General features: G+C 44.7%; 1 protein-coding gene across 1 annotated transcript; it reads left to right on the forward strand.

Annotated features, from left to right (window-relative positions):
* The first annotated feature begins 1,094 nt into the window (after positions 1-1,094).
* Positions 1,095-27,176, forward strand: LOC131104247 (probable phospholipid-transporting ATPase IIA). The gene is made up of 28 exons (XM_058051230.1): positions 1,095-1,482; positions 2,549-2,693; positions 4,034-4,147; positions 4,231-4,339; positions 7,251-7,309; positions 8,134-8,185; positions 9,420-9,514; positions 9,746-9,826; positions 10,664-10,739; positions 10,838-10,914; positions 11,224-11,384; positions 11,471-11,613; positions 12,042-12,154; positions 12,565-12,774; positions 14,233-14,394; positions 14,520-14,612; positions 15,180-15,263; positions 16,945-17,115; positions 17,862-17,960; positions 20,044-20,133; positions 20,216-20,360; positions 20,534-20,598; positions 21,378-21,533; positions 23,049-23,113; positions 23,367-23,475; positions 23,596-23,653; positions 23,739-23,942; positions 25,916-27,176. The coding sequence occupies exons 1-28, from the start codon at positions 1,415-1,417 to the stop codon at positions 26,050-26,052; spliced, it is 3,141 nt and encodes a 1,046-aa protein (XP_057907213.1). The 5' UTR covers positions 1,095-1,414; the 3' UTR covers positions 26,053-27,176.
* The last annotated feature ends 40 nt before the right edge of the window (positions 27,177-27,216 follow it).

Raw genomic sequence — 27,216 nt, forward strand, 5'->3', positions numbered from 1 at the left:
AAAGGTCAAGGGAAAAAATAAGCCGCATGAAGCTGAAATATTCATGACAGTCAGAATTTTATTATGAGAACAAAGAAAAATAAACAGCTGAAATGGGGGGGGAAATACTATATTTAGGAGTACATTAGAGTACTTCACAATACTCATCTTTCCTTTATGGCAGTTTACTGGTTCTACATTTCGTCTTTAGAAATGAAACCTTTGGATAGTTGGAGCATAAAAACCCGTTTGACACCTTCTCAATACAATATACACTCATATTACCCAAAATAGTACACACAATAAGAGAAAATAAGACATAGCAAACCTGTTTACAAACACGGAAACTTTTTTTTTACATTAGAGCCCTCTAGACATGAAATAACACCCCTATAGTCACCTTTACACTCCTCATATCCAATATAGTAGACATAAGAGGAAATAATACAGAGAAGACCTGTTTACCACCTTCAAAATACACCTTTATCACGATTAGAGACCTGTAGACATAAAATAACACCCCTAAAGTCACCTTTACATTCCTCAAATCTAATATAGTATACATAAGAGGAAATAATACAGAGAAGACCTGTTTACCACCTTCTAAATACACTTTTATCATGATTAGAGACCTGTAGACATGAAATAACACCCCTATAGTCACTACCATTACCTGTACAGAAAATGGAATAAGAGAAAATAATACCTTTGCAGGTGCGTATTACTGCAAATGTCTTTCGGTGCTAGGGGAACAGAGTTTGGGCGGACAGGAAGTGCATTTTTCCCTCGTTTCCAAGTCTCCTTTTCTTGATGAGTTTCATGTTTACTTTTACAGTTGCAGTATTTTGATGGTGAGCAACTGCCCCAAATATCCTCCCCCATTATTAAATATTTTTGTTTACTTATATATATATATGACCAACTATGCTATTATTAAATATGTAGCCCCGCCCATTAGAAACACAAAATACACCTTCAAGCTAGTTCACCTGAAAAGAAGGTGATAATATACTGCATATCGTTGTGGTATGCAACCTTTGTGTATTTCAAATGATATATTAGAAATAGCAGACGGATGGCCATTTCTGTTTATTTACACTGCCAATGCTACTGCCGATGCTAGTCATTGCACACCGCGGGGGGCCAGGCTGTGGTTTTGCCCCACAGCCATCCCAAATGTAGCTCCGGCCATGCCTTCCAACTAAATACGTTGTAAACAATTACAGAGCAACTTTGCGCCAAGATTGACATCGTGTCGATGAAATGAAGCCGCGGGCTTGAGAATGTGAAAAGAATCCACAAAAGGAGCGTGTTTGCTAGCTCGGAGGCAGCTAGTCCGGTCCTCCATCCGGCTCGGTCGGAGCAGCTCGGTGCCTGGCAGCCTCCGCCCAGCAGAGAACCGCCCGGTCGGGCTGCCTGCCTGCCCGCCTCCGGAATGACGGACAACATCCCCTTACAGCCCGTCCGGCGGCCCAAGAGGAACAACAGCAAGCACAGAAATGGGTAAGACGTCTTTAGACGACACCACCGAGCTTCCGGATGCATCTCAGTCATCGTTAGCTAGCGCTAGCTAGGCTAGCACTGTGGACTTTTTGCGGCCATTTGAGCCCAAACAAGCAGCGACGGTGTGTTCCTGCGGGAGAAAGCCCAAGCTCCAACAGGATAATTATGATTTAAATAGTCATATTTTTATTCTTGACACCTTGCGACTGTGTTGTGATGGCGCCCTGTGCTAGCTAGATGTAGCTTTGTGTTAGCTCCCATCCTTGTTCGGCAAGTGCACTTGGCGTCAATATTGACATGGCGACAAATGTTGGCTCGCAAACGCCCTTTTTATCGTTTAAACTCCCCTTTGGACAAGAATTACTGCTAGTCCATGACAAGGAGGCAGGCCTCCAGCGGGTTCATTGGAAGGCATTTATTCATACCTGGACTTCAGGGGTGTCCAAAGTGCGGCCCGGGGGCCAGGTGCCGCCCGTGTTGAGCTGCTATGAGAAGACTTGTTCGTATTAACGGATGATGTTATTCATGGTAATCTGAGCTGGGTTTTTTTGCTGTTTGCTTCCATTTTCGCTGTTGTGTTTCTGAAATTTTCCCATTTTCTTCTCGTAATATTATGACTTTATTCCCATAATATTTTGACTTTAGTCTTAGGCCCTCCCTCCCTCCCTCCCCTAACCCCCAAAAGCATTGATGGCAACAGAAGCAGTGTTGCAGTAGCGCCAAGGAGCAAACCGGTGATCCAGCATGAAAAACCGTGATGAGAGAAGCACCAGGTGAGTAGCAGCAATGGAAGCCATGCTAAGCACGTGTAGCTGCTGTGCGTTGATGAAAACAAGACATGTTTTCATCCACCACGTGTTCATGGAAGTCACGCCGTCGCTTTGCGTGTCCGTCTGTCATCACAAGTTCCGTCACGGGCATTCATGCGCAACGCAGCAGCGACGCAACCGGTGTCGCGATATCGCCAAAGCCGCTGGATGCTGAGCGTCATCATGGAAACAGCCAGCCGCCTTGGGAGGTTGCCTCCTGCGGCCTCGGCAACCAACGTTTGTGTCGTTCTTCTCAGGTGCTGCCCGTGGTCCAAGTGTTGCGGCATGTGCGACTTCCGGCCCCGCACCGTGTGGCTGGGCCACCCCGAGAAGAGGGAGCAGCGCTACCCCCGCAATGTCATCAACAACCAGAAGTACAACTTCTTCACCTTCCTGCCCGGGGTGAGTGCCGCACAGGAAGGCCGGACCTGAGCGCAATCCATACTTGTACGGGGGGGGGCACTTCAATCTTTACCTTATCTTATCTTTATTAGTACAACAGCACTAACAATCATTTCACATGCACAAAACTATTAGATTTAAAAATATTTAGAATTTATTGCAATAATATCACCCCCCCCCCCCCCCCACACACACACACACACACCCGTTTTGGGTTTTGTTTCTCATTATATTAGGACTTTTCATTAGTATGCTACTGAAATATCATCATTTTCATAAAGTTAAAGGGATAGTTGGATTTGTTTACATGAAGGTGTATGACACCCCCACACGTCTACAGAGACCCCCCCCCCACTTGGTGTCCTGGGCCCAGTTCTGGTGGGGCGTCCGTCTACCTGTGTACCTGTGTACTACCTGTCTACCCATGTACCCGTTTACCCGTCTAACCGTCTACCTGTGTACTACCCGTCTACCTGTCTACCCGTCTACCTGTGTACTACCCGTCTACCTGTGTACTACCCGTCTACCTGTGTACTACCCGTCTACCTGTGTACTACCCGTCTACCTGTGTACTACCCGTCTACCTGTGTACTACCCGTCTACCTGTCTACCCGTCTACCTGTGTACTACTTGTCTACCCGTCTACCCATATATCTGTCTACCTGTCTACCCATCTATATTTCTACCTGTGTACTACCCGTCTACCTGTCTACCTGTCTATCTGTCTAGCCGTCTACCTGTGTACTACTCGTCTATGTGTGTACCTGTGTACGTGTGCACGAGGAGATGGTTCTTGTGATTTCAGAGTATTTTGCATAAGCATTTGCCTTCCAGACATCTCCAGTTGTCTTAGGTCTTCACCAGGATGTGTTTTTGTTTGCCAAGCGTCAGACAAGAGCATATCGATATTTGCAATGCAAAATGCCATCCCCTTTTTCATATTCTAATTATTTTCTTCAGACGGTGATGAGATGAATGGCTTGGCTCCTCGGCCCTCACTGCAACGCAATGCCAGTCATTTCACCCTCGGGTGCTAATGAAACAGAGACCTTATTACCCCAGTGTTACGTTTGGAATGATGGAAGCCCGTCTAAGCCACGGACACAAAACACAAATCCCAGTGCTAAGAGAAAACATGCCATGATGAGATGAAAAGGAAATTATGGACTAAAAAGTCATAAATAAATTAAAATCACTATGAGAGTCATTGTTATGACATCCGGCATCCAACATGCTGTGTAATATGCCATCATGCAGTACCACTGTGTAATATGCCGTCATGCAGTACCGCTGTGTAATTTGCCATCATGCAGTACCACTGTGTAATATTGTTCCAACAGGTGCTGTTCAATCAGTTCAAGTACTTCTTCAACCTGTACTTCCTGCTGCTGGCCTGCTCGCAGTTTGTGGAGGTTCTGCGCTTGGGTGACCTCTACACCTACTGGGTCCCGCTGGTAAGGCGGCCATCTCCACGCCGCTGCCTTTTCCTTCTGCGGCGCCGCCTTTGTGACCTTTTTGCCGGGTGGCCTCTCCGCAGGGTCTGGTGTTGACCATCACCATCATCCGAGAGGCGGTGGATGAAATCCGATGCTACTTTCGAGACAAAGAGGTGAACTCGCAGATCTACAGCAAGCTGTCCACCAGAGGTAAGAGCCGGCTGGCTTCAAATCGACGTTATCTCGGAAAAACTGCTGAGAACATATCAAAATATTACATGAAAAAAGTTGGAATTTGACCAGAAAATCAACTAAATAATCCAACTATTGAATACCGTGAGGAAAAATACTCTCATTTTAGTAGCAGGAAGGCGAAGTATTAGTAGGGTAAAGGGGGTTTTCAGTCGTAGTAGTATTATGAGAGTAGTAGTAGTATGAGAGACAAACGAAACTAAAGTCGGAATTGTTGAAAAATTAGGTTGGGAAAAGATGGGAATAAAATCAAAATATGATGACTTTAAAATGTATTGGTGAAATGAACTAGTACTCTTTGATATTTGTTATAAAAGTTGTGATTTTATGTAGCATTTTAAGATGAAAAAGTCAAACGAATAAATAGAAGGAAAACTAACATCGTTTTAGTAGAAATAAAGATGTCATTTTGAAAACGTCGTAATATTGTGAAAGTCCAAAGAAAATGAAGTTGTAATTGTTAGAATATTATGTGAAGAAAATATGATTGGAATAAAGTCAGAATATGACAAGAAAATATGGGGAAAAAAGATGTGATTTTACGGGAATGAATAAATAAAAAAGAATACAAGAAAAACCATATACTGTATATTATGAGGAAAAATGTCAGTAGCATAAAGTTCATATATTAAGCAATAAAGATGTATTTTGTCATATGTATGTAAGTCATAATATTATGAGAGACAAAACAATACAACTTTGTATTGTTAAATATTAGGTTGGGGAAAAAGTTGTATAATATTATGCAGGTAATATCAAAATATGATGTGAATAAACGACAAGAATGTTTACCAGTGGAAAAAAAATGCAGCTATAATTTTACGAGAATAAAGTAAAATATGAAGTATAAAAAGTTATTTTCCAAGAATAAATAAAAAAATCAGTATAGGGTAAAAGATATGTAGATAATGTGAAAATATGAAGAGAAGAAAAGAGGTAGAATTGTATGAGAATAAAGGCAAAATATGAAGTGACGACCAAAAAAAAAAAAAAAGTAAACAATGTCATGAAAAATATACATTGTCATTTTACTGGCAGAGATTTAAAAATGTTATTTTTTAAGATGACATCACATCAGGAAAAAGCAAATCCAAATCACATTTCTAGAAAATTTGGGTGGTGGGAAAAGTTCTAATGTTTGGGAATCCATTGTCCCTATGATGGGAATAAAATGATAATATTACGGGCATACAATGTCCAAGGGTTATTGGAGAAGAAGGCTCAACCATTGAGTTGCATCCTTTGACCCTTGACCCTGGACCACGTGGGCCTGGCTGGAGAAACGTTAGAGAAGCCCTTGTCAAGCCTGCCCTTCAATATCCGCAGTCAGAATGAGGCCAATGTTTGAGCTCACGGCCCGTATTGTGCTTGCGTAACGCCGTTCACGTTAGCGCCCGTCTTGCTCCTGACTTTTCCGGCGTCTATTAACTGTAGGAGGCCTGTTAAAGCTTATTGCAGCTGAGGGGAAACGCTGTGTAATTCAAAGCAGAGAGACATAAAAGCCCCCGCATACGAGGGCGCGGTATAAAGTGCGAGCGGCAATAAAAAAAAAAAAAAAGGCAGGAGACCTCTTGTGGTTTCCATCACTCGGCCGCTTTGATGTGACAGCTTGTTTGGGCCGTAAACACAATGAGCCCCCCCACCCCACCGCAGCGGCCCCTGCGCGCGCTGGCTTTTGCTCCTGTCCACAAACAAATGTGCCAAACACATCGCCTTCCAGCCCGCTTTCTAATTATAATCCTCATCTTTTGGGGACGCTAATGCCCCCCCCCCCTTCACACACTGGGACAAAGCACAACTGTGGATTCCCATGAACACCCCCACCCATGCATGGCGATATTATATGTGCTTTAATGTCTTGCATATGCATTGGCCAGAGGTCACGGCAGGGGGTCAGGGGTCAGTGATCTCCCCCAAACAAATTTGCCTGTTAATTCCAAATGGAATGAGAGACAAGGGCTCACCCCCCAGCATTCCTTCAGATATGCATGGAAAATGACCCCCTACCACACACACACACACACACACACACACACACACACACACACAGTGGAGGTGGCTGGTGGAGGGTCATTTGATTTTTCTACTTTTGTGCTCAAAATGTGTGAGCTAAATCCAAAAGGGCCGCCATGTGGCCATGTGTAAGTCACATCAGTCAGAAAATCATCAAATCTTTCAGATCAACAAATGGAAATATGAAATATATATATGACAACACAACACAACACTTAACGTGAAATGAAACTTTAGATTGTTAAGGGAGGAAAAACCCAAAGCTGCATGGACCTGTGTGAAAAAGTGATTACCCCCCCCCCTTTCAAACATGACTGAGATTATAATCGGTGGGGAAAAGCTTTCAAGCCATTTCTAAAACTTTGGGACTCCAGCCAACCACAGCGAGAGCCATTATCCACAAATGTCCAAACATGGAACAGCGGTGGCCGGCCAACTGAAATGTCCCCGAGTGTTTATATACAGTACGTGTCTACCCATGAAAATAACAAATCATGTTCCTATGCTAACATTAGCATGCTAACGCCTATGTAGCATGATAGTGCTGAGTGTTTATATATGTGTTTACCCATGAAAATAGCACAAATGCTAGTATGCAAACATTAAGATGCTAACCATGGTAACATGCTAATGTTTACATGCTAACAGCTAGCGTGCTAGTACAAAGTGTTTATATATGTGAAAATAGCAAATATGCTAGCATGCTAACATAGTGTGCATTTAGTTGGTTTAGTAGCATGGCCGAGCTAGCATGGCCGAGCTAGCATGGCCGAGCTGGCCGTAATTAGTGTCCAGATGAACAACCCAATCATCCTATGACGGTCGTAGCATTTGTTTATGGTTTGGTGTTTTTCAGGCACAGCCAAGGTGAAAAGCAGCAACATCCAAGTGGGGGATCTCATCATTGTGGAAAAGGTGTGTTCCATCCTCCTGTGATGCGAATCTTCTATATTTCCATGGAGCATATCCAAGTAGGTGTCAGTTTTCCATGGCTCTCGCTGAGGTCTTTGCACATGAAACATGAGAAGAGCCATCCTGTCTTCCGTTTCCAAGCCCCAATGACTGGCCGAAGGAAAGGTCACACATGTCACACATTTGGCCGACCTGACCGGCTGATTGCCGGTCCGCACGCAGAGGGTCTTGGAACAACTGCCTTGTGTGTGTGTTGGGGGTGGGGGCGGGGGGGCTTTTTGATAAAAAGTCTACATGAAGAGATAAGAAGTCCTAACTATGAGATACTGTACATGGTCAAACTTGGGATTCTGAGATAAAGGGTCATAGTGATGAGATAAAAAGTGGGATGAATTACGACATCAAACGTTGAAATGAGCAGATAAAGTGACAGGCAAGTGAATTATGAGATTAAAAGTGGAAATGACAAGATAAAACAGTCCTACTTATGAGAGACAAAGTGGAGAAGATGAGATAAAAAGTGCTAATTATGAGGTAAAAAGTCGTAATGATGAGATGAAAAGCCATGAGATGAAAAGGTGAAACTGAGATAAAAAGTGGACATGACTGAGATAAACATCTAATTCCTAATGGTGAGATAAAAGGTGTGAATGAGGAGATAAGAAGTCCTAATATTTGGAGGAGGTGATATGTGATATTTAGTGTGTTGCCCTTCTGCCACATGCCAAGCAATAGTCCGAGGGGCGGGGGGATGGCGGTGGGGGAGGTGCGGCGTAGCAGGAAGTGATGGCCAAGTGATGTTTTTCTTTCTGCTCTTTTTTTGGTAGAACCAGCGCGTTCCTGCTGACATGATCTTTTTAAGGACCTCGGAGAGAAATGGTAAACATCTGCTGGTCATTCATTCATCCATCCAGACGTGCATGCCGGGCGGGGGGCGGGGGTGGGGTTAAACAAAAAAAAAAAGAAAAGGGCTGAGGTGCAGGGATCAGCCCTGAGCCTGGACAGGAAGTCCTGTAATGTCCAAATTGTAATTGGGTCCAGTACCGCACTATCAGTCAAGACAAGGCGGGGGGGTGTCGTAAAGGGATTGACAACTCCGACAAAACGTTCTCTGGTTTTCCTGTGCTGGTTTCCATGCAGGCGAGAAATCCTGCATAGTCATCTCACATGCAGATGCAGTCCCCCATAGCGTACATATCTGGGATCTTGGATTATCCTGCATGCAAGAACCTTTCCACCACGGGAGGAAAGGAAATATCCCAATGCTGAGCCGTAATCATCAGGATGAGATGACAGGTCCACACTCGGAGATGAAAAAGGCAGAATTATGAGATTACAAATCTAAATTAGGAGATGTGAAGTCAGAATTATGAGACAAAAGGTTGAAATTATGAGATAAAAATAGAAAGTACAATATCATAAGTTCTTATTATGAGATGAAAAGTCATAATTAGGAGATTAAAAAGTTGTAGTTATGAGATGAAATGTGGACATTGCAAGATAAAAAGTCATCATCATGAGATTAAAAACCCAAATTATGAGATGAAAAAGTCCTAATTACGAAATAAAAAGTCATATAGCAACTACAATAGCAAAGGTCAAATACACAAGATTGAAAAGTCATAATTATGAGACAAAATGTCCAAATTATGAGCTAAAAATCCAAATTGTGTGTTATAGTAACGTATTTATGTATTGACATGTGCCAGGTCCTAATTATCAGCCGTGCAAAAGAGCTGTCCATCCCAATGGGTTTTTTATCTGCTTAAATAAAGGTTCAATAAATAAAATTGGGGGGGGGGGGTTCAATGTTTTTGTCTTACTGGAAATATGTACCTTCCATGTGGAGGCCATTAGGTCAATTATGAGGAGCCTGAGCCAGGACGGGGGAGATTTTGGGAGGGTGACGCATTGTAGGGGTGGGGGGGTTGGGGGTTGGGGGTTTGGGTGACCACATGTTTTCCCACCAGTTATCCCAAAGTCACGGTTAGCTGCTAGGCAAAGACATCTCCTGTGTGTCGGAGCTCCGTTTCATACCAGAAGCTTGTGTGTGGTCGCCCCCTGCTGTTGCGTGAGAATCACACGTGTCGGCGCCTCTGACCCCCCCCCCCAGGCTCCTGCTTCCTTCGCACGGACCAGCTGGATGGGGAGACTGACTGGAAGCTCCGCCTCCCGGTGGCTTGCACACAGAGGCTGCCCACCGCTGCAGTGAGTGCCCCCCCCCCATATACATATAGACAAACAAGCATTCCCACCACATTGTTGTCTCATCAATATACAGTAACATGACTGCCACCTAGTGACCAGTGTAGAATACTACATACGCATCTCTCCTGAATGCCTTCCAATTGGATATGACTTCATATATGCACCTTTTTCTAGTATTGGGCTGCGTGTTAGGAGGAGCAACTCCCAAGTGGTGTGTTTGTTGTCTCGCAGGACCTTTTACAGATCCGATCCTACGTTTACGCAGAGGAACCAAACATCGACATCCATAACTTTATTGGAACCTTCACCCGGGTGAGTCAGCCTTTTCCCCAACTTCTCCCCCTTTTCCCCAATCTAGAGCAGCGCCGTCATAGAGATGACTTCCATAAACGGGAAAAATGAGGAAAATGACTTCAAAATCTAAGAAATGATAATAAATCTAACTGGGAGAATAATAAAAAATACAATCTTGGAGCGAGAGACAAAGCATATATTCTTATAACATAAACACCGCTTCAATAAAATGGCTGAAGTCCTCAGGGGTCCAATGTAAATAATAATAAAGTCAAAATCACTGAAATAAAAATGACTTAAGTGTAAGATCTAAAAAATAGGTAAAAATGACTCTAAAAATATAAGTCATGATTTAATAAAAACAGCTTCAATAATAGAATAGAAATGACTAAGGTTAAAATGTAAATAATAAATGAAAATGTGGGTAAAAAAGTCAAAATGAAAAACAAAAGTTAAAAGTTAAAATGACTGTAAAGTGTAAGAAATGATGAAATAAAAATGTCGTCAATAATAAAATATAATGACGTTTGACTTTGTGTAAAAATATATTTTTAAAAAGGTTCAAACGTAAATAATAAAATACAAATTAACTTAAGTGTAAGTAAAAAAAACTTAAACTTAAAAAATACCTATTTTTTGTGGGGGGGTTGTTTGCACAAAGAAATTAGAGGTAGTGGGAAAAAACGTTATTGAAAATGAGAATAATGTCAAAATCTTAAGAGAAAAGAAGCCCAATTCTCATGAGAAAAGAAATTGCCATCCACGGCCATAAAAAGCCAAGTCAGAAGGTTGCCTACAGCCACAGCTGTCCATGTGGTAGAAAAAAGAAGAGATGTGGATGTTGTCTCGCCACAGGAGGATGGAGACCCCCCCATCAACGAAAGCCTCAGCATTGAGAACACGCTGTGGGCCAGCACGGTGGTGGCCTCGGGTAGGTGGCCTCGCCGCCAGCATGGCCGCCAGCATGGCCGCCAGCACGGCCGCTAGCATTTCCAACGCCGTGACCGGACTTTATTCCCCTGCTCGTAGGCACGGTGGTGGGGGTGGTGATCTACACCGGCAAGGAGCTGCGCAGCGTCATGAACACCTCCAACCCCAGACACAAGGTACCCGCGCCGCGTTCCCAAACAAAGGAGCCGCGCATGCTAACATCGGCAGATGCGGGAGCCGCTTATCCTCAAGTCCAGATGCTAACTTTTCACCAACCTAATTTCTTTCTCATAATATTCTGACTTCAAAATATGATTGACTTTATTGACAATAGATTTTTGTCTGTAGATGTCTGTCATCCCGTTATGGCTTCATCCTCACATGCTGATTATCTCCATTTGAATGATGCCGTTGTTCCCTGGAACGTTGCCATGTTCCAACGTAATGACATGATAATCCCGTCACGCTGGCTTTGTTCATGTCAGGTGGGCCTGTTTGACCTGGAGGTCAACTGCCTGACAAAGATCCTGTTCGGGGCCTTGGTGGTGGTCTCTCTGGTCATGGTGGCCCTGCAGCACTTTGCCGGACGCTGGTACCTGCAGATCATGCGCTTCCTGCTGCTCTTCTCCAACATCGTGCCCATCAGGTGACGCCTCGGCCGCCACGGTGCTGCAGAGCATGCTAGGACGGGACGATTCCCTTAGCGCTGCTTTTTGTCTTCACGCCCTTCAGCCTGCGTGTCAACCTGGATATGGGCAAGATGGTTTTCAGCTGGATGATCAAGAGGGACTCCAAGATACCTGGGACCGTGGTGAGGGCGAGCACCATACCTGAGCAGCTGGGCCGCATCTCCTACCTGCTGACCGACAAGACGGGTATGAGTCAGTTCCCTCGCTAGCGTGCATACGTACGGCAAGGGGGTCCAAACTGTATTTTGATAATATTAAGAGAAAAATAAAAAGATCTTATAAGGAAAAATAGGTAGAGCCCGCCGTGGTGTAATTAGCGCTTAATTAGCATTCTGGACTTTGGAGCGGACGCTTGGTCCCAATCTCCACGAGTAAGCATCATCGGTATTCGCCAGGAAGGGCGTCCGGAATATAAAGGGCTCACAAAAGATCCGCTGTGGCGACTCCGTAATGGGATAAAAGCCGGAAAAAACACAGCAGGTAGTAGGAGTGTGAACGGGACTGTAGGGGTGTGGTTTCATTCCAGTGGGCTCTAATCGGGGGGGGGCATTTCTTAGTCCATGTGCCACATTTATCAGCTGATGTAATCACGCCACCAACTTCTCCAACGACAGGAACTCTGACCCAAAATGAGATGGTGTTCCGCCGCCTCCACCTTGGCACGGTGGCGTACGGGATGGACTCTATGGATGAAGTGCAGAGCCACGTGTTCAGCGCCTACACGCAGGTAAGCACCGTGGGCTTATTATATTATATATATATATATTTTATTATAGTCATAATACCAGGAGACTTTTATGAGGGTCATGGGATCCTAATAATAATCATCCTTTGAGTAGCACCACGCCCAAATATTCAAGAACAAAGCGGTAACATGCTGAGAAACAACGCATAATGGCAGACAAAGTTTCAATGTTACGAGTATTACATCACAATAGTACGGGAATATTACAGGAATATTCCGGGAAAGTCACAATTACAGAAAGAACATTTGAGGTCCACAGGAGAGGAGATTTATCCTTCCATGGGGAAGTCATGGAGATACGTCTGATTCTAAACCCATGGTTGAAGATGCCTTGTCACCTGCCATCAAACGAATGAAGTCAAGAAAGAAAAGCAATGCGTCTCGCCCCTCAGCCCGCCCACGACCCGCCGGCCTCCAGGACCCCGGCGGCCACCAAGGTTCGCAAGACCATCAGCAGTCGAGTTCACGAGGCGGTGAAGGCCATCGCGCTGGTTCACAACGTGACGCCCGCGTACGAGTCCAACGGCGTGACCGACCAGGCCGAGGCCGAGCAGCACTACGAGGACACATGCAGGGTCTACCAGGCGTCCAGCCCCGACGAGGTACCCCCACTAGATTTCAGAGTACATATAGTACATAGTGTACCGTATAGTACTCCAGAGTAGGACTTTTCCCCCAACCTGTTACTCCAAAAATATATCACATCTTAGCATACTTTTTATTTTGTCTCTTTACAATAGGACCTTTTCTCCTCAATATTTGGACTTTCTTCTAAAAAAAAAAAAAAAAAGTTTTTTTCTGGTTAATTTTAATTAAATTTTAGTTAATTAATTTTCTGGTTTCTGGCTAATTATGACTTCATTCCCGTAATATCGCAAATTCAACTTTTATTTATATCATTTATTCCTTTGAATATTAGTTTTTTTCCTAATATTTCAATATAATTTTTTATTCTCTTATACATTTGTCGTAATTTGAAGTATTTCAAAATATTTAACATATGACTCGTATTGCAACGCAATTCTTGCTTTCCCCATTTTTGCTTTTTTTCATTCCAAATATTTCAACTCTCTCCTTAAATAATCTTCACACTTTATTGCCACAATATTTGGACTTTATTGACTTGACCACTTTCCCCACCTACTTTCCTTTCCAAAAAGCCAACTTTATTCTTACATAAACAGGAGGGGAGCCCTCCCCCCCCCCCCCCCCCCCACACTCTACCAGGTGACGCTGATAGAAATCAGCGCTCTTTGGAATGACGTCACACTCCCCATTTGCTTCCTGTTGAAATAGTTTTGGCGCTCCCCCGCATCCCGCCCCGATGATGGATTTGCCTTCTTTCTCACGCCGCTTGCGCAACACGGAGGATCCCCACGCCGAGCGCTTTCTCATTCGTCCCGCTTTGCGTCCTCGGTGGCGCACGTTCTTTGAAGGCCAGGAAAAGATCCGCTCACTCGCACTCGCTACACTTCCTGCGGCGGAACTCCGGATTTCCTTCATGTGCTCCCCGGCCTCTTGGCTTTTCCTCTCGGGGGGCCAAAATGTCAAGTCGATGGCTTTTCCCAAAATGCATGCCTCAGGTTCCGTAGCTAACTTTGTTGCAAGCTAACGTTAGCAGCTGGCCTGTTCATTTCATAAATATATACTGTATATTTCTTTCAAAGTCTTTACTATTTTATTTGCCTTCCGCGGAAAACAAGAAAATATACAAATAATTCAAGAAATTATTACAACAACATTTTTTTTTATTTCATTGAAAAATAAAAAGTAACAAATTAATGATGAAAATACTTGAAACAATATCTAATTAAAACATAAAATATCAAATAAATACAAAATTGAGCAACTATAAACTATTTTTTTGTATTCCTAGATATGTCCTGGTTTAAGATAAGTCTGGTTTATTTGGCCTGTCTGCCTTGCACGCACGCACACACACGCACACACACACACACACACACACACACACACAGAGGTTACCATTGAGCGGCGCTGAGTGCTCTCCATGGACGGTTTCTGTGATTGACGCGAGCGTGTGCCCCGCCCCCGGCCCGCAGGTGTCTCTGGTTCAGTGGACGGAGAGCGTGGGCCTGACGCTGGTGGGCCGAGACCAGTCCTCCATGCAGCTCAGGACCCCCAGCGGCCAGATCATGAACTTCAGCATCCTGCAGCTGTTCCCCTTCACCTACGAGAGCAAGAGGATGGGCATCATCGTGCGAGTGAGTGCCAGCGTGCTCGACGGCCATTGGGCGTCTTGGATGCGAGTGGTTGGAGGGCGGGAATGCGGCCTCCGAGCTCAGCTCCGCGTGCCGCCAAAGGCTTTGAACGCTGTGTTGAATTTCAGGACGAATGGAGCGGAGAGATCACCTTCTACATGAAGGGTGCCGACGTGGTCATGGCCGGGATCGTCCAGTACAACGACTGGCTGGAGGAGGAGGTGCGTCTTTTCCTTTCTCGGCTTATGGGCACCTTCCCGACGCTTCGCTCGCTCCTTCCGCCGTGCTAAACCACTACTTGGCTTTGGCAGGATATTCCTTATTCATCATGTTCATTATTATTCTTATTGTTCAAGGAATTCATGATGACACAATTCTAGCACCATTATTTTCATTCATTATTGTTATTATTATGATATTCAACGTGACACACCTACGAATATCAGAATATCATGACTGAATACACAATCTTAATAAAGAATAATGGCGCCAATATTTTCCAATATATTTACACCTATACCTTCATATAATAAATAATCATAATAATAAGCAATAGCATCGATATTTGCCGATATGACATAACAGAACAATATGTAACCCAGTCCTAACGATAAATAATAGTAGCGATGTGATCATCACCTATGGGCTGGGGGCTTTGTAATTATGACATGAACAGCTGTGGCCGTAGGCAACCTCCTGACCACGGTCTGGCTGCCGGATGACGAGACACCCCGCGGCGCCATCCAGGACCTGACCTTCTCGTCTTTGCCTTGCTTGTCGTCTTCTAGTGCGGAAACATGGCCAGAGAAGGTCTGAGGGTCCTGGTGGTCTCCAAGAAGTCCCTGACCGAGGAGCAGTATCAGGATTTTGAGGCGAGTGGCCGCACCTTGTCGTCTCCTATCGTCACCCTCTCCCGACCTCCTTTTGTCTTCCGTGCCACCGGAAGCCTCATTCATCATTAGCCTCATCATTAGCCTCATCATTCTCATCATTAGCCTCATCATTAGCCTCATCATTAGCCTCATCATTACACTCATCATTAGCCTCATCATTAGCCCCATCATTCTCATCATAAGCCTCATCATTCTCATCATTAGCCTCATCATTAGCCTCATCATTCTCATAATTCTCATCATTACACTCATCATTACACTCATCATTAGTCTCATCATTAGCCCCATCATTCTCATCATTAGCCTCATCATTCTCATCATTAGCCTCATCATTCTCATAATTCTCATCATTACACTCATCATTAGCCTCATCATTAGCCCCATCATTCTCATCATTAGCCTCATCATTACACTCATCATTAGCCTCATCATTAGCCCCATCATTCTCATCATTAGCCTCATCATTCTCATCATTAGCCTCATCATTAGCCTCATCATTCTCATCATTAGCCTCATCATTCTCATCATTAGCCTCATCATTAGCCTCATCATTCTCATCATTAGCCTCATCATTCTCATCATTAGCCTCATCATTAGCCTCATCATTAGCCTCATCATTACAGTACTGCCTTTTCCTCAGAATATTGGGGAAATGATATGATACAATATGTACCATATTATAACTTCACCACCGGAACACTTATGGGAATATTCTCATCATTTACTTAGTATATTATGGGAATGATATATAATATGCTGAGAGAATGAAGTATATGTAAGTATATGATTGACAATATTTCCATCAAAGGTAAAATATTGTCATATTACAGAAAAATATTTTTCTGTAATATGTCATCTTCATGCTAATGACGTAACTTTTGGTGACTTCCTGTCCCAGGCTGTGAATATTTAGTGATGGCTGGTTGTTCCATGTTGGTGTTGTTGCTGGCCACTGCTGGATGCTAGGCGCTACGATAGGTCACACCAAGGTCACGCCTGCTTCAGTGTCAGGGAGGATGTTTGTTCCGGGTTATCGTTAAGCCACGCCAAGAACGGCTTCCCAAGGTCGGGTGTGGCCTCACACGGCAACCATCAAGGTGTGGCGTGCATGCCGGGCCACCGGTGGGAGCCATCACCTCCTCCGATGGCTCCACAGCACAAGGAGGAGGGATGCTTTCCCGTTGCCATGGACACTGAGATGCAGTGTAATGATGCAGACTCATGATGAAGTCTGCTGCTGACCCTTGACCCCCTCCGCCCCCTCCCATTGTTCTGGCAGGGCGGTCCCCCCAACCCCTCCCCGCCCCCCCAGGCTTGATGCACTGAAGCGTGTAATTGTGTGTTGGAGCCGTGAGTCACACACTTTGTTCCTGCGTGACTCACCAGCAGATTGTTTTTGCCTTATCTCATTGGCGAGCGACCCCGGAGCGGCAGCGCCAACAAGACGGGAGTTAACACGTTGGCCGAATGGGCTTCGGGGCGGTGGGGGGGCTCCAACTTGTAGGTTTGTTTGAAATGTTTGCTTTTCCTATGGAGGTTTTGAATGGCAGGTCGTCTGCGTGTGTTTTCAATGCCACTCATCGTCTGGCGAGCATTAGCATTCCTTCTTCTCAGGCAGCCAAAAATCATCTCTCCCCCCCACCCCCCACCCCCACCATAGGCACGCTACGTCCAGGCCAAGCTCAGCGTGCACGACCGCTCCCTCAAGGTTGCCACGGTGATCGAGAGCCTGGAGATGGAGATGGAGCTGCTGTGTTTGACAGGCGTGGAGGACCAGCTGCAGGCCGACGTCAGGCCCACCCTGGAGATCCTCCGCAACGCCGGCATCAAGGTGGGGGCACCTATCCCAATCTAGAACAGGGCAAAGGAGGGCTAGAGCATTCACTCGTGCAAATGCATTTTTCTTCTTCATCACTTAGATGAAGTCCCAAAATATTTCCTCTCATTTTTCCACCAAGGAATCAAATGCATTCACTGTTATTTTAGCCCAAAGACAACAAGTTCATCTTATATGTTATGTTGTATGTTATATAACATACAACATTTGCTAATAATCAATCACTTCTGGGGTGTCCAAAGTGCGAGCGTGGGGCCACGTGCGGCCTGCGGTTTAAGTATCATCCTGAGGAAAAAGAATGTGGGTTTACGATCATAGAGTTGAAATATTACAGAAAAAATCTCTGGTTTCTGAACTCCTTGCTTTTTGGGGAAATTAGGGGAAAGATTTGGGCTAAAGAACAGGAAAAACAGGAACATGTTGAGTCATTTCAGAAGAATAAAGTCAAAATATGAAATCAAATGAATGAAGTCATCTAAGAAGACTGTAATATGAAAGATATGATTTGCGTACTAGAATATAAAGTATGAAGGAACGGCAATAAGCGTCTAATATGCCGAGGAAAAGCAGCGGAGATATTCAGGTGATGGTTGAAGTCCAAAACAAAGCCCAGGTCCCCCAACTTTAGGGGGGGACCATTCTCCAACATCATGTAGGAGGAGGAGGAGGAAGAGGAGGAGAAGCAATCAATCATCAATCAATCACCGGCCCTTTCCTCCTCCTTTCTTCTTGCTGTCAAGGTATGGATGCTGACGGGGGACAAACTGGAAACGGCCACCTGCACCGCCAAGAACGCCCACCTCATCACCCGCAACCAGGACATCCACATCTTCAGAGCCGTAAGTGCAGCTAGCGCCGTCACCCTCGCGGTTCATCTCGGGTCACGCCCCCGCGCTCGGCCAGCGTCCACAAAGCATCAATGGCTCCCCCGTCCGAGCTGCTGTCAGATTCCCGCTGGGAGCGCCAGGCCTCTTTCCTGGTTTGGTTTGCCGCTTTTGGGGGCCTTCGCCGTCCCCTCGCTTGGCAAGGTCGCGCTTGCGTACGCCGCCGCTGACTGGAAGCAATAACAATGGCTGGCAGGCCTCAGGAAGCCGCGTCCCCGCGGACGCCGCACATCTGGAGGAGTTTCCTGCTCGCCACCAAAGCCCCGCTGGCTCGCTCGCTGACGTGTGAGGCCGGCGGAGGTGGCGGCCTGAGCGTAACTCTTCTTGACGGATGGACTCCACGCCATGGCGGGCGTGCCTTTCTTCTTCTTCTTTTCCTCTCTCTCCCTCTCTCTCGCTCTCTCTCCCTCTCTCTATGTGTCTCTCTCGCCCTCTCTCTCTCTCTCCCTCTCCCTCCATCAGAAGCTGACAGCGTTTCCAAAGTGGTACATTTCACTTTGCTTACTAACGGCTGTGTTGCAACATCTCACATTAGTTCATATCTACTATTATGAAAACCTTATTATCATTACTATTTCACACTTCTGACTTGAATACTTATTACAGGATATTTATACATCGTTTGATTTGATAAATGAGTATTTTATGATGTGTAATAATTGGGGCTGTCAATCGATTCAAATATTTGATCGCCATGAATAGATTTTTTCATCTATAATAAATAGAGGGAATAATAAATATAATAATATAATAAATAGAGGGAATCTCTTTGTGGTAAACAATTCCATGTGCAGTAAAAAGTGAGTAAAAAGCCTATTTAGGAACATTGAAAGGATTATTATTATGAAAGAATTGCCTCCATGCACTTTTCCTTCATGAAATGTACAAATGAAAATAGCTAAAACAGGCCAATAGTCATAAAACCAACCTAATGTCATTTCATTTCTCTTTTAAAACACATTAAAATACATAGACATTCATCATTATACTACAGGAAATATTATTCATTAGGAATCCCCTACTTTTGGAATGTTTAATGTGAGTTGCGATATGTCCTACTTTTCTGACGGTCATTGAACGCACCGTTCTGCACTGGCCTTCAGCCACGCTCATCACATTGACAGCCTGTCAATAGCAGCTGGAAGTCCAATGTAGCTGGCAGGTCAATGGTGTAAAATAGTGAAGAGCCCTGGTTAGTCGGGCCCCTCTTATGCCAAGGTAGCACCGGATGTGACAATAACAACAATACATGTGATAAGGCCGTGATAAAGCCGTGATAAGGCCGTGACAAGGCCGTGATAAAGCCGTGACAAGGCCGTGACAAGGCCGTGACAAGTCAGCCAAGACAGCGACAGTAGATCCAAATAACTTTAGTCAAGAGCTGTCTGCCAGGGCTAACTTGAAGCTAACTTTAGCAGTCTAAATCCTCTCTTCTTTGTCCATTTGCCATCACTATTTGTTCCAGCGTGGGGCTCCACAGTTACCGTGCTTTACCAAACTACGGTGGGGGCCGAGGGTCAAACAGGAGGCGTGCACGTTAATCTAGTTACAGGAAACTTCCTTTAAGGCGTCAGCAACGCGTTAACGTTGACAGCCCTAATTGTTGCATTTTAATGAAATATTGGTAGTTTTATCAGGTTCATATTTCAATGGAACTTTGTTTTTTATTTGATTCATTGTTATGTCATAGATATCAATATCATATTTTGTAACATATATATAATATATGTTATGAATGTTTAATGTTCTCTAGGAATTAAACTGAATGTTTAATTCAGTTAAACTTTTTCAATTCTACTTTTAAATGGTTTTAATGTTGTTATTCATGTAATTATCCAAATGTTTTTATAGCTAATCCAATATTATTTTGTTGTTGACACGAAAAGACTATTTTGAGTATTTTCTATGGAGTTTGAAATGATTTTCATTTCATGGTTATTACACCGCTGCCAAGTGTTTCCACGTCTATAGATGCTATTGTTCTTCATAACAAATCATATCATATTTCCATCTTTCCATATTTCTATGCTTGCAACAGGTGACCACGCGAGGCGAGGCCCACCTGGAGCTGAACGCCTTCCGTAGGAAACACGACTGCGCGCTGGTGATATCGGGGGACTCGCTGGAGGTGAAAAGCGGCGACCATCTCTGCGGCGTCACGCTGCAACGTTTGACAGGTCTCACGTCAACGCCGCTCCTCCCGCCTGCAGGTTTGCCTCAAGTACTACGAGTACGAGTTCATGGAGCTGGCGTGCCAGTGTCCCGCCGTGGTCTGCTGCCGCTGCGCCCCCACCCAGAAGGCCCAGATCATCCGGCTGCTGCAGGAGCGCACGGGCAAGCTCACCTGCGCTGTGGGTGCGTCATCACGTGCTCGTGCCGCCACTTTACAACTTTCTTTGTGGATGCTGAGCGGGCTGGTGGCGGTGGAGTTAGCATGCTAGCAGCGATGGACAGCCACACAAGGGCGTGTCTGGGAAGCGGCGGCCGATGTGAATCCTGACACCTCCTTGACTTTTGTGTTCTCTTAGGGGACGGAGGAAACGATGTCAGCATGATCCAGGAAGCCGACTGTGGCGTGGGAGTGGAGGGAAAAGTAAGACCCGCGTGGAGACCGCCGCTCGCACCGCCCGCCTTTCCTGTCCGCTATTGTCATGCACGGGCACGCTCGTCGTTATTCTTCATTCGTTTTATTGGGGGGGGGGGTCTACGCCAGGGCAACCTTCTCTTTTCATCACAGTCGCGTCTTTTAGGGGTCAGGCATTTATGATGGATGAGGCCAATACGTTATTATTTTACATGAAAAAATACAATGGTTTTATTTCATACACATTACTTTGTTTTTTTAATAATTATAAAAGACAGTTTGTCATTACATTTTTTTTTAATATTTATATCCAAGAATAGAAGCATACAATCTTCATCACATGAGCATATTTTGGGGTAAGGTATTCATTATGGATGAGGTCTTTATTATTATTATTAAATCAAACAATATTTTTCATATGTAAAAATTTTTTTAGATTTTCTAATCTATATTTTAAATATTTTTGAGTTCGAATGGATTATATGACACATGCATTGAAAGAATGATTTGTAATGTTTATTTGTAAAAATATGTTTTTGTGTTTTAATCAAATAAGCCTTTTTATTAAAAAGTTGAAGAAAAGAAAAAACAGTTCAGAAAAAAAAGGTTTTGGATATAGTATTCATCATAACAGAGCTACAACACATTTACAATTATACAATTATACTGTAGTGATAATATTTAATACAGCAACGTAAGTTTGTAGGCAACCTCTGGGTGTAGTTTCCAGGGTTGCGGTTTCCATGCTAACAGGATGCTAACAGGGACGCGATGCTTGTGTGTGACAGGAAGGCAAGCAGGCCTCGCTGGCCGCAGACTTCTCCGTGACTCAGTTCAAACATTTGGGTCGTCTACTGATGGTTCACGGTCGCAACAGCTACAAGAGGTCTGCTGCCCTCAGCCAGTTTGTCATCCACAGGAGCCTCTGCATCAGCACCATGCAGGTACGCCTTGCCACACCCACACCCACACCCACAGACATCCTGTAGACGGAAGGCCCAAACATGGGATAACACCCCTATAGTCACCTTGACACTCCTATCACCCAATATAGTAGACATAATAAGACAGAGAACCTTTTACAACCTCCTAACACTTTTTTTTTACCATTATTAGAGCCCTCCAGACATGGGATAACACCCCTATAGTCACCTTGACACTCCTGTTGCCCAATATAGTAGACATAATAAGACAGAGAACCTTTTACAACCTCCTAACACTTTAACCATTATTAGAGCCCTCTAGACATGAAGTAACACCCCTATAGTCACTGTAACACTCTATCACCCAATATAGTAGACATAATAAGACAGAGAACCTTTTACAACCTCCTAACGCTTTTTTCACCATTATTAGAGCCCTCTAGAAATGAAGTAACACCCCTATAGTCACTGTAACACTCCATCACCCAATATAGTAGACATAATAAGACAGAGAACCTTTTACAACCTCCTAACGCCTTTTCACCATTATTAGAGCCCTCTAGACATGAAGTAACACCCCTATAGTCACCTTGACACTCCTGTTGCCCAATATAGTATGTAGACATAATAAGACAGAGAACCTTTTACAACCTCCTAACGCTTTTTTAACCATTATTAGAGCCCTCCAGACATGGGATAACACCCCTATAGTCGCCTTGACACTCCTGTTGCCCAATATAGTAGACATAATAAGACAGAGAACCTTTTACAACCTCCTAACACTTTTTTAACCATTATTAGAGCCCTCCAGACATGGGATAACACCCCTATAGTCGCCTTGACACTCCTGTTGCCCAATATAGTAGACATAATAAGACAGAGAACCTTTTACAACCTCCTAACACTCATTTAACCATTATTAGAGCCCTCCAGACATGAAGTAACACCCCTATAGTCACCTTGACACTCCTGTTGCCCAATATAGTAGACATTGCCATTTTCTTGCGCTAACAGTGTGCTTATTTCTATTTGTCTTATATAAGATGTGTGTCTTAATATGTGTGTCTTATTCCAAGCAAAATGGAGGTTGAGCAGAATCCCGCAGAGTTGCAGCATTTTCCACACAAATGGCTGCCAAAAGTACAATCCTGATTTTTAGCATGACACACACACATGCTGGTGATGCACGAAGGAAGGCGGGGTCGTGAGTCAGAGCGCCCCCACACTGCCGCCGCCACCCTGACCCGGTCCAACCTCGGGGCCCGTCCGTGACTCAGCGCCTCGAGGGGGTGTTTGCGGGGGGAGGCGGGGGGAGGAGTGTCTGGACGACCACGACCGCAGCTTGACGGCTCAATGCTGCACCCGTCATGCCACGATGCCACATGCACTCCAAAATCCCATCAGATCCCTAAATGCGTCCCCACGCTGACTTCCTGTCATGGAGGACTTCTACACAGCTGGATTCTATACGTGTTCTTTTCACTTCTATTATTATTATTATTATTATTATTATTTGCTCTTCTTCTCCTTCTACAGGCCGTCTTCTCATCGGTCTTCTACTTTGCCTCCGTGCCGCTCTACCAAGGCTTCCTCGTTATTGGGTGAGAACATCCAGCACTTTTAGCACTTTAGCACTTTTAGCACTTTAGCACTTTAGCGTTTGATTTCTTTGTGCACTGTAACAGTGCACGAGCGTAATAGATGCCATGTAACGGCGTAACAACTTCAGCTAGACTAGCATAGCTGTGTGACGTCTTAACAGCATGCTAGGTTAGCCTAGCACGCAAGCATCCCAATAGATTTTGATGCTAAACACCTGCTACTGTTAAAACCTTTGTTATGGTTCCGCTCCAGCTACTCCACCATCTACACCATGTTCCCCGTTTTCTCCCTGGTCCTGGACAAAGATGTCAAGTCCGAGGTGGCCATGTTGTACCCTGAATTATACAAAGACTTGTTGAAGGTATTTCATTGGCTCATACTGTATACTGTGGACTGTATGCTGTATATGTATACTGTATATGTATACTGTGTATACTGTACACTATAGAAAATGAGAAGAAGGTGTGTTTCCTTCCCACAGGGTAGACCTCTGTCCTTTAAGACCTTTCTCATATGGGTCTTGATTAGTATTTATCAAGGTAAGACCAAATATCATGTGACTGCCGCTGAGCGCCATAAATGACAACATGGCTTCTTTGGGGTGCCGTGGGACGTCCCTCGCAGGCAGCATCATCATGTACGGGGCGCTGCTCCTCTTCGAGTCGGAGTTCGTCCACATCGTGGCCATCTCCTTCACCTCGCTCATCCTCACCGAGCTGCTGATGGTGGCGCTGACCGTCCAGACGTGGCACTGGCTCATGATGGTGGCCGAGCTGCTCAGCCTGGCCTGCTACGTCGCCTCGCTCGTCTTCCTGCACGACTTCATCGGTGAGACGCGCCCTCGTGCCTCCTTTCTGTCTTTGGCACACACTTCAAGTAGTCGGTAGTAGTTGGCTAGTAGTACTTTGAGTGTACTTTGCAGCGCCACTCAGTCACCGCCTGCATTATTATATGACCAAAGCGACCTGTGGCCCAATTCCTGCTGTACAATGCCACACTGCCTGCTGGCATTCAGCTCCCCTCCCATGCATTTCAGTGTTTCCCTCATGGAACCGCTGCTCCCTTCACCGTGAGCGCCACTCATACAGCTCTACATTGGGATACTATTGCCACCTGGAGAACAGAGCTTTACAATGTCACAGTTCATGCTGGAATTCATATTCCCCCCAAAATGAACCACAGCTCCCCAAGTGCCGGCAGGACTCGTGCGGCCACAGACCGTGATGCTGCCACCAGCAAGAGAGCGGATCTTAAGAATGCCAGGAAGTACCTGCACATGTTGGAATGCAGTATTTCCCTCAATGAACCACTGCTCTCTTCGTTTTCAGCAGCACTCGTACAGCCCTAGACTGTGACACTACGCCAATATTCATATCTCCCCCGAAATGAACCACTGCTCTCTTCGTTTTCAGCAGCACTCGTACAGCCCTAGACTGTGATACTATTACCACAGAGAGAACAGATATTTAGAATTCATCATTACGGAAAATAAAATGAACCACAGCTCCCCTAGTGCCGGCAGCACTCGTGCAACCCCAGACTGTGATGCTGCCAACAGCAGGAGAGCGTAAGTACCTGCACATGTTGGAATTCAGTGTTTCCCTCAATAAACCGCTGTGCCCTTCATTTTCAGCAGCACTCGTACAGCCCTAGACTGTGACACTACGCCAATATTCATATCTCCCCAGAAATGAACCACAGCTCCCCCCCTCGTATTAGACTGCCACTAGCAAGAGGGCGAATCTTCGGAATGTCACAGTGCATGTTGGAATTCAGGCGTCTCCTCAATGAACCACAGCTCTCCTAATGCCAGCAGCACTCATGCAGCCCCAAGCTGTGACACCACCAGCACCAAGGGAGCATATTACATCATAGTACATATTGGCATTCAACCACATCTCCCCCAGTACCGTCAGCACTCGTGCACGCCGCCACCACTACGCTTGACCGTGCGCAAGAGACAGTAATCCTGCTAGTCCCTGGTGTTTTCAGATATCTACAGGTCATGATAGCGTTGATGAAAGGCGGGACTTCCTGTGTGACTAAGTCAGCTGGGAACACGACAGAGCGTGCGGCGTGGACGCGTGGCACCCATCAAACCCTTCCTGCCTTTATTTGCTTTTTACGTGGGCCTCCCATCTCCACCACGCCGAGTCACGCCGAGTCACGCCGAGTCACGGCTGGCATGCGGTCGCGGCGGACACTTTTTTTGGAGACTTTTCCACCTTGGAGCGCCAGAATAGATGGGACAGCTTTAGCCTGCTGTCTAAATGTCTGCTTTTATTTGACTTCCTCCCCAATCCAAAGGTCACACCGGGACCGCCTCAGTGGCGCAAGCGTGGCAAACAGGAGCACTTATTCCCTTAATGGCGGTGCTTTGTCTTCTAACTTGGTCTGGTGTTCATGCTTTGCTTATTTTAACACTTGAAAAAGCGCTTTCAACTCTGATGGTAATATATTTCAACTAAAATCATGATAATAGATGTATTTATGGGGCTTTTTTTATGGTGGATGACATTTATTAAACATACATTCATTAAACAAACATTAAAGCGTATTAAGTATTAAGTAAGAAGATAAAAAAGACAATAGTCATGTCAACGATTTAAACCATTAAAAAAACAATGTAAATGTGAAGTAAAAAAAGTCCCAAGTACGTCGTCATTGGACTATAAAGGTTTTGCGAATGCTGATATGACGTATGAATTCTTATTCATTTCTAATAGCTTTTGTCATTGTATCAAGTCACATCTAGTAGACTAAAGGAGTTCCAAATGAATATTTGTTGTCGTCTTTGGCAGACGTCTACTTCATCACCACGCCGTCGTTCCTGTGGAAGGTGACGTCCATCACGCTGGTCAGCTGCCTGCCGCTCTACATCCTCAAGTACCTGCGCAGGCGCTTCTCCCCGCCCAGCTACTCCAAGCTCACCTCCTAGGGGGCGCCGTCGTGGCCGCCGTCGTGGCCGCCGCCGTGGCCGCCGCCGTGGCCGCCGCCCAACAAACAACAGGCTTGCTCATTTCTTTATTTATTCATGCACCTCTAAAAAAAGAATAAAAATGCTAACCACCCCACTTGTAAAAGTAGCTGGTGGTAAGAAAGCTGGCTCATGCGTCAGGCAGGCAGCGGGCGTCCCCACCCCCCGCGGGACCCCCCTGATGCGGTCCTGACCCCAAGCCGTAAAAAAACCCAGCAGGGCTCCTGTGTGCTATCATGTTACCATGACGATTCAGGATTGATTTCGTGACTTGTCCATGACGTAGCCGTGGGTGTGACAGAAGCATGGTTTCGGGGGTGCTTGTAAATACATTTTTTAATCGTACTAAGTGTTTTTTAACAAAGTGCTGTGGGAGGGAAAGCAGAACAAAAAGGGACCTTGTTTGGATGTTGTGCCCAATATGAAGAATAAATCTCACCCTTTGTGATGCTGGCTTTTTGTTGCTCTTTATGCTTCCTATTCCGCCGTATTATTGTTGTTATTATGATCAACAAATGCAAATATTATTTTAACCAGGAAGCTATTTTTGGCCATTTTTTTCTTATTTATTCTTATTACAGAAGATGGTTCTGTTTTCTTTTCTTAATATAAATTTAATTCTATGCAACTAAAATATTCATTTATTCATATTTTGACTTTATTCTCATCAAATTACAGATGCTTTTGCCCATATTTTTTTTTTCTCCTCCAAATATTGAAACTTTATTCTAGACATTTTTTCCTCACAATTCTGACTTTTCCCGTCACTTTTTTTTGCAACCGAATTTCTCACAGTTGCAACTTTATTTGTATTTTGGTTTGTAATATTATGACTTTTTGAGGTTTCTAAATGACAACTAATTTATTTTAGTACTTTGCTTTGACGTTTTTGCTGTTCTTGTGGTTGTTTGTTTGTTTGTTTTAGTTCTGTTTTTGTAGTGATAAAGCTCAGTGGCATCTTGGGTGTATTGTTTTCTTGACACAAATATCTGTAACTATGTAACTCCACTTTATTCTTTGAGAAATGATAAAAGTCAAACATAAATGAGATGAACATTACTTGTATTTGATGGAGTTATTTCATTTGAATGTATTTGAATAGTGTTGAGTCAACACTGTTGACGT

Source organism: Doryrhamphus excisus, chromosome 16, assembly GCF_030265055.1.
Source record: "Doryrhamphus excisus isolate RoL2022-K1 chromosome 16, RoL_Dexc_1.0, whole genome shotgun sequence".
NCBI lineage: Eukaryota > Metazoa > Chordata > Actinopteri > Syngnathiformes > Syngnathidae > Doryrhamphus > Doryrhamphus excisus.

What these genes read in the sequence shown, in the direction of transcription:
- LOC131104247 (XM_058051230.1), top strand. Translation starts at nt 1,415, where the DNA reads ATGACGGACAACATCCCCTTACAGCCCGTCCGGCGGCCCAAGAGGAAC. An exon ending in AGAGGCTGCCCACCGCTGCA is followed by an intron (nt 9,515 to 9,745) that starts GTGAGTGCCCCC and finishes GTTGTCTCGCAG; the next exon opens with GACCTTTTACAGATCCGATC. An exon ending in ACATCCACATCTTCAGAGCC is followed by an intron (nt 17,961 to 20,043) that starts GTAAGTGCAGCT and finishes TGCTTGCAACAG; the next exon opens with GTGACCACGCGAGGCGAGGC.